Source organism: Nestor notabilis, unplaced genomic scaffold (genome assembly GCF_000696875.1).
Source record: "Nestor notabilis isolate BGI_N333 unplaced genomic scaffold, ASM69687v1 scaffold2408, whole genome shotgun sequence".
NCBI classification, from domain to species: domain Eukaryota; kingdom Metazoa; phylum Chordata; class Aves; order Psittaciformes; family Psittacidae; genus Nestor; species Nestor notabilis.
The window spans coordinates 98,950-106,280 of NW_009940490.1; the positions used below are offsets into that span (position 1 = coordinate 98,950).

General features: G+C 47.5%; 1 protein-coding gene across 1 annotated transcript in view; it reads right to left on the bottom strand.

The window, feature by feature from the left end:
* Positions 1-7,091, bottom strand: part of EPT1 (ethanolaminephosphotransferase 1 (CDP-ethanolamine-specific)) — an 11,025-nt gene extending 3,934 nt beyond the window's left edge. Inside the window, exons 1-6 of the mRNA XM_010020366.1 lie at positions 7,029-7,091; positions 6,615-6,723; positions 4,186-4,260; positions 3,480-3,742; positions 1,936-2,044; positions 17-65 (exon numbers count right to left, since the gene is read on the bottom strand). Coding sequence (XP_010018668.1) covers positions 17-65; positions 1,936-2,044; positions 3,480-3,742; positions 4,186-4,260; positions 6,615-6,723; positions 7,029-7,058 — 635 coding nt within the window. The 5' untranslated portion in view covers positions 7,059-7,091. The remainder of the gene's footprint in view (positions 1-16; positions 66-1,935; positions 2,045-3,479; positions 3,743-4,185; positions 4,261-6,614; positions 6,724-7,028) is intronic.
* Positions 7,092-7,331: the final 240 nt, after the last annotated feature.

Here is a 7,331-nt window from a genome sequence, read left to right on the forward strand (position 1 = left end):
GGATGGAGGAACTTACTTGTAGAAGTTATACAGGCTCATTGGCAGCGTCACAGTGAGTGCACAAGCTGGAAGAAAAAGAGCTGTGTTACTGCCCTGTGAGAGAGGGAAAACATTGCATGCACCTCATGAATGGGCAGGGGCTTGTGCTCTCACTTAAGGTGCTTGCAACAAAAATAGCTCAGAGGTGGCCCAAGAATAGCTTGGCACGTTTAAAAGTAGGTGCTCATAATTCTGGTCCAAGAGCTGTAATTACAAGTTAAGATCTGCTATAAATTAAAGACATTTCCATTTTTAAAAGTTACATTAATGAGTCCAGTATTATGTTTTAAACAGTCACAAAGTTTAATTAAAATACTATATTTAATGAGGCAAGTTCAAACTCCACAAGTGACATGGCTGTGGACAAAAGAGTTCTCAGTCTTCGTAATAAAGACAATTAGCTGTTTCTGCCACTGTGAGCAAGCATTTTCTCTTGCCACTGTGCAAAAAAGCTCTTGTTGTTTAACTTGACAAATGATACAGTCTAAATAACACTGAAAACTCTAGAGTCAATAGGAAACATCATCCACAACACTCAAATCCATGATAGTCTATCACAGCTCCTTCTGTACTTATCTAGCAGTATTTTAACAGAGCTTTAAATATTCCTGCTTTTAATAACCAACTCCTATCCAAGTACACAAACGCAGCCAATGGAGGCATTGTGCTCCAGTTTACATATAGGGAAAGTGCATTTATTATTCATATGTTAAGTTATACAGTTGCCAAAGGAAAGCTCAGGGCATCCATCTGATTAAGAAAAGTGCAAGCACTAGATTTAACACAATTCAAGACATTAACTTGAAATTGAGCAGATACAATTAACCCCTAAAGAAAGAGACGTAAACTATGAAAAATTAAACTGAGCAAGAACTTCTGAATAAGCCAAATTACATTAAGCAAGGACAGCTCTCCCTGGCTAAGCTTCTCTGCATTACCCTCCCCTTTGCAGAAGCTGGTTCTGACTGGCCACTGGAGAGAACGGCTGTGCTTTTATTTAATTGTACATTTCTAAATTCAATTTTCAGATGGGCAGATAGAAGGCAGGATCCCCAGACAGCAGACTGCTTTTCCCCACCTCCATGGCTGGAACATCCCTCCAACAGCAGCCCCAGGCTCCCATGCAATGTTTGGGCTCTGGCTTCTGAGACTCAGCCCCAGCAGCAAAGCAAGTGCTCAGCAAACAGCCCAAGTGCTGGGGGTCCCTGCCAGCTACCTGCAGTGGGTGCTGGGCTGCTTTTTGTGCCCCAAAACCCCATGGCTCTCACTGCTAAAAAGCCCTGCTTCCCCTGGGCAACACAAAGCCTGCAGCCCCGGTGCTTGGGCGACACGGCTGTTCGGAGGAGGCGTGTTTTCACACACTCGCAGGTCCCAGGCATGAGGGAGGCTCCTGTTCAGTACTCAGGGGCCGGTGCTGGGCTCCAGCTACTTCCCAGCACCCTGGCACAAGCAGCAGCAACAGCCCCCAGCTGCTCACAGCTGCCCACCGCACCACTCCAGGCAAGGAATCATTTTGTGTCTGTCCACACGTACCCCCAGCCTCAGGCAGGCAGCACCTGAGTTGATTCCCCAAGCAGCAATAGGCTCCTATACCCTCAGGATTGGCAGAAAATACATCCAAGACATGAGCAGAGCTCTGCTCCCTTGCTATTCCCGTCAACAGCAGACCCAGGCAGACTGGAGTTAACTTCACCAAAGAAACTATGCATAAGACAATACTTTGAAATCCTGGGAAAAGGCAGGCTGCAAGAACACCCTCAGTTAGTCACTTCAGTAACAGACCACAGGAGTTTTCATTACAGTAAACAGAACAGCAGCATTATCATATAATTAAGACACTGGGTTTCATTAAAAAGGTAGAGTTTAAAAGACAGGCTTCAACATGGAGTTTCTTACCAATAATCATTGCAGTGAATAGGTCTCTATATAAGAAATTAAACAGGAAAGGTGCATACCAGGCCTCAACTCCAACAATGGCTGTCACTATGTAGACAATTGAAATGGTCTGAAAGAAAGCACAGGACAAGCAGGCGTGAGCAACCAGAGAGGCAAGATTGGAAAGCAGCACAACACACATGATAGACAGAGTCAGGGAAAGGCAGCTTGAGAGGCACACTCTGTGCTACACTGTGTTCAGTCCTCCCCACCAGCAGGAGGAAGAAGAATAAATAAAAAAATCCACAAACACCTCATATTGTGAGAAGAAAAATAAATAAAAAAATCCACAAACACCTCATATTGTGAGACCAGTAGCTGAGCTGCTAAGAAGGATATAATCAGAAGCTGCTCCTCACAGCAGGAGCAAAGATGCCCTTGTGTAGCTTGAACTCATGAGATGCTTGAAGCATGAGAGGAAAGTTTTATACTGCAAGTTGCAGTGACCCTAGAGCATTTGATGGGGAACTCTCTCATCCATCTGCAGAAGCAGTTATAGGGAAAAAGTTAACAAGAGGTATTTCAGCTTTAACAGCAGCTCTGAAGCTGGGTGAAGCATGCCGCAGGGGAGCTTAGCCCTCCACCCCCTGCCTTTCTGCAACAGGCAGAGATCTGAAAGCATCTGAGGAAGAAGTTCTTCCCTGTGAGAGTGCTGAGGTGCTGGCACAGGTTGCCCAGAGAAGCTGGGGCTGCCCCATCCCTGGCAGTGTTCAAGGCCAGGTTGGACAGGGCTTGGAGCAACCTGCTCTACTGGAAGATGTCCCTGCCCATGGCAGGGGGTTGAAACCAGATGAGCTTTAAGGTGTCTTCCAACCTAAATCGTTCTTTGATTCTGCGATTCAGAAGGAGCTTCCTGCAGAGGTGTCCTTAATGATACAGACATGCCAACATATCAAAAGATCTCTCACTATCAGTCAGTCTCCCTATTGATTGCTCAGTTACCACACTACAGAGAGGCACACGCCAATTAACCCTGTTACAGTTTGGCACACATCCTGCCAGTGCCAAAAGGCACTCCAAACTTCTGACTTGAATTAACCCACACTGGCATAATGCGGGAAACTAAATAAAGCAATAATTTAGGTGGCCGAAACATGCATCTCAGGACAGCAGAAACAGAGGAAACACAAGGCAATATCCATTCTTCAAGCCCCATGTTTCGTAGAGAATCTATCTACAAAAGCTACTTAGAATAAAATCATAGAATGGCACAAACCTCCTTGGATTTAATGGTTTTGAGCAGTCGAACTCTAGTGCCACATGACCCCAGCTCACTAACACAACTATAGCTCAAGGGCATGCAAGCAGCCTTGGAAAGCTCTCCTCCTCCATAGGCCTGGAGACAGGCTGAAGATACCCACCTTGAGAGAAGCATTGCAATGACCAATTTACAAGATCTTGGAGCTGCACACATCCCTCACACACCTCAGTGGTCACTCTGGCACTGCAGAGATACTACGGGTTTACTGAGCTTATGCTGAAGCTGAGCAGCAGTGTGTACTTACCACCTGGCTGATGTCATATCCCCATGGCAGGAAGAGAATCCCTGTGTTATACTTCTCCCAGTGGGAGAGGATGAATGAAAACAAGACCACCCATAAGAGGAGGTAGAGAACGAAGACACTGACTCCCGTGGAGCCCCGTCCAAAGGTGGAGTAGACTGTCACGACAAAGTACACACATGCCCAGCTGTCCAGGCCATGATCAAAGAGCTCTCCCAGGGGCGTGCTGGAGTTGGTCCGGCGAGCCTGCTTCCCATCAACACCATCTGGGAAGAGAAGAAGAAGAAATGGGGAGTTTCACTGGACACCCCCAGGCAAAGCAATGGGCCAGTTTGCAGCCAACAACATGCATGCAGCCGGCATCTTCCACCCTCCAATAGGGAGCGTGCTCCCCACTCCCTTCTCTACCTGAGACTGACAAATGCATTAGCCTGACAAGATCATATTTATTTAAAGGAGACCAAAGACAGATTTTCACAATTTGTCATAAAGTTGGTTTCAGTATCCTCCTTTCACTCTGGAACAACTTCCTTCTACCCAGTTTGCAAAGCAGCTTCCAGAAACTACTCGAGCAGACCTAGCAGCAATTGGATCCGTGTGTGGCAGAAGCACAGAATCAAAAGTTTCTCAACAGGCTCAGATATAAGATGACACAGCCACAGCATGAACAGATGACAAACACAAAATCCCCACAATCAAATAGTCTTACCTAGAGTATAGGCAATGAAGTTGAGGAGACCGACAATGACCCACACTCCGTTTGGAACGTGCTGGTGATCAGGAGCTGCAGAGATCAAAGACCCACGTCAGGACAGCTCAGCACATACTTTCAATGGGATTAGTTTGACACAAGAGGCACAGTGACAAGGACTGGTAGCTCACCAAGACAAGGCACCTACACAACTCAAACAGTAAAACAGATGTTAGCTTTTCAGGACATGACAGCATGAGAAACCAGGTCACCAAGGACTTTGCTTCCCAGGACGTATTTGTCCTCTGTCCCCAGCTCCCCAGAGCCACAGGATCTAAGAACTGGCGATGGCAGCTAGCCAAATGCATGACTTGGAAGCGTGTGCAGATCAGACTCTCCTCAATCACTTGCTCACAGGGCATCAAGTAGAGCACCTCAGACATGGAGACACGCTGCCTGTGCAGAAACACTGCAGGATTCCTGCCCAGGATCCAGACTGCACCCTGCCAACTGAAACAGAGTTCCTCCTTAATAACACCTCCACCACCATTTTGGCAGATAGCCAGCTCAGCTGCCTGCCACTCAGGGAGCCCAAAGGTACATTTGAAAAAGAGGAGGAAGCAGCAAGGGTTCTTGGCGGCAGCCTCACAGGGACACATGGAGGAGGTCTCCCAGGGGAGCAACAATCCCATGAAATGCCACCTCCTATTTCCTTAAAACAGCATGATGGTGCCTTTCCAGTAGCAAATGGAGGGCATCACATCTACAAACCCATCCACAAGGAAGGAAGGCGGAAGGTTCTGGAGGCCTCACCAGCAAAATTAAAAGTTCTGTTTCCAAGTAGGACATGCATAACACATATGTAAAAGGTCCCAAAGCATGAGCTTCGCCAGCCTTTTGGCAGAGCCTGTTTCTGGATGTCTCAAGTCCTAAAGATTCTTATATTGAGCTTCCTTCTCTGAGCTACTGTCTGCTTTTCCTTCCATGGCTTGTGGGCCAAAACACAGTCCACACATTAGCTAACGGCCACTGACACCACCTGAGCTTTTGAGAGCCTGACTTACCGTAGTAAGCAGTATTTGTCTGCTACCAATAAAGGCAATCCAAAAAAACCAGTATTTTTCCCACTTAACTGTGTTTTGATAATTGGCCCAGTTTTAGAAGAACTAGATGGACTTGTCTGAGCAACCTAAACCAAACCTGACAGGGGCATAGGGAGAGGCGAACTAAGAGAGAGGAAGCTATTGGTAAATGGCTGAAAATGATCATGCTGTATTAATCTTCTCCTTGGTCAGCCCCATGAGGAAGGAGACACAACTGAACCTTTGGATTCACAATCAGAGGAACATGGGTACTGTTAAAAAGTTTAAAGCTGTGTATATCCTCATGCAGAACAGCAAAATCAAGAAAAAGGATTTTTCCTTTGTTAGTCTGAATGTGTGTTGTTATGTTTTTAAAAGGGCAATTAGCTGGGATGCAAAGAACAAGGTTCTACCTGCTGACATCATGGAAGCAGAGACTTTCCCACATTACCCCATAAGATTTAAAATAAGGGTGCTGGGTTATTGCCTGCTCTGTAGGGAGAGCCGATCCCTACTCAAGATTTAACTGTTTCCTCCTCCTTCCTTTGCCCACACACTGCCAGCCAGGCATATTCACCCAGCAGAGGGAAGTTGTCATAGACAGGTTTGGGTTGGAAGGAACCTTTAGATCATCCAGTTCCAACCTCCTGCCATGGGCAGGAACACCTTTCACTAGAGCAGGTTGCTCCAAGCCCCGTCCAACCTGGCCTTGAACACTGCCAGGGATGGGGCAGCCACAGCTTCTCTGGGCAACCTGTGCCAGGGCCTCACCACCCTCACAGGGAAGAACTTCTGCCTCAGATCTCATCTCAGTCTCCCCTCTGACAGTTTAAAGCCATTCCCTCTTGTCCTGTCCCTACAGGCAAAAGCCCATCTCCAGCTTTCTTGTGGGCCCCTTGAGGCACTGGAAGCTGCTCTAAGGTCTCTGTGGAGCCTTCTCTTCTCCAGGAGGAGCAAGCCTAGCCCTCGCAGCCTGTCTCCATAGCAGAGGTGCTCCAGCCCTCAGAGCATCTTCATGGCCTCCTCTGGACTCGCTCCAGCAGCTCCACATCCTTCTTGTGTTGGAGCCCTAGAGCTGGACGCAGGACTGCAGGGATGGGTCCCACAAGAGCAGAGAGGGGAGAATCCCCTCCCTTGAGCTGATGGGTTGATGCAGCCCAGCATATTCATATTTGGACAAGCCCTTGTCACGAAGCCCAGCAAGTTCAACCCCTCAACTCTGTCCCTCATCTGGCACAGGAATGACCTCTTGAGGAATGACCAGACTAAGAGGCCTTATCAACAAGCACCAGAGGTCACAGCAAAGGAGGTGACAGATTTCACTACTCAGATGCTTTGCATCCAAACATGATCATGCAGCCTTACCAGAAGCATAAAAGTCAGGGTCGAAGTATGCCATGAGGAAGAAGTTGAAGACAAGCAGCAGGAAGCCAGAAAACGTTATCAAATTTGGGGCCAGCCAGGTAGGGAAGATCTATGGGAAAGCAGCAAAAGAACACGTGACTCATTAAAACACATAATAGGGACCATGTGCTGTTCCCAGCCATGGCAAAGACCTGGTTACAATCATCTGGGCATTAGACAGCACTGCTTAGTTGCGTCTGGCATATCAGGGGGCAGGTGGAAGCTTTAGACTACAATGCAGTGAGCTCAGGGCAGGCTGGCAGGCAGCACCCTTTGTCATTAGTTGCACCACATACGAAGCAGGGCTTTTCAGCTGACAGTTTTACAGAGGGTGACTGGAGTTTTGCTGTCCCACTCAGGAGGAGGAGATCTCACCTTCACTATCGTGTTCCAGAAGGGATGCATGACGTACAGAGACAGGGGGTTGCTGTCCACGGCACTGTACTGTGAATGACAAGGGAAACCAAAAAATAATAGTCAGGGCTCCACCAACACTTGGGGGGGGAGGGGGGGAACCCAAACAAACCAAAAAAAAAGAAAAAAAGAAAAAAAAGGAAAAAAAAAAAGAAAAAAAAGAAAACCAAAACCAAGAAGAGATCCTGAACATTGAGCTTGCCATGAGGACACCTGCTTGGCACTGCAAGAACACTTGAGTCAAGGATGGAGCCCCACCAGGGA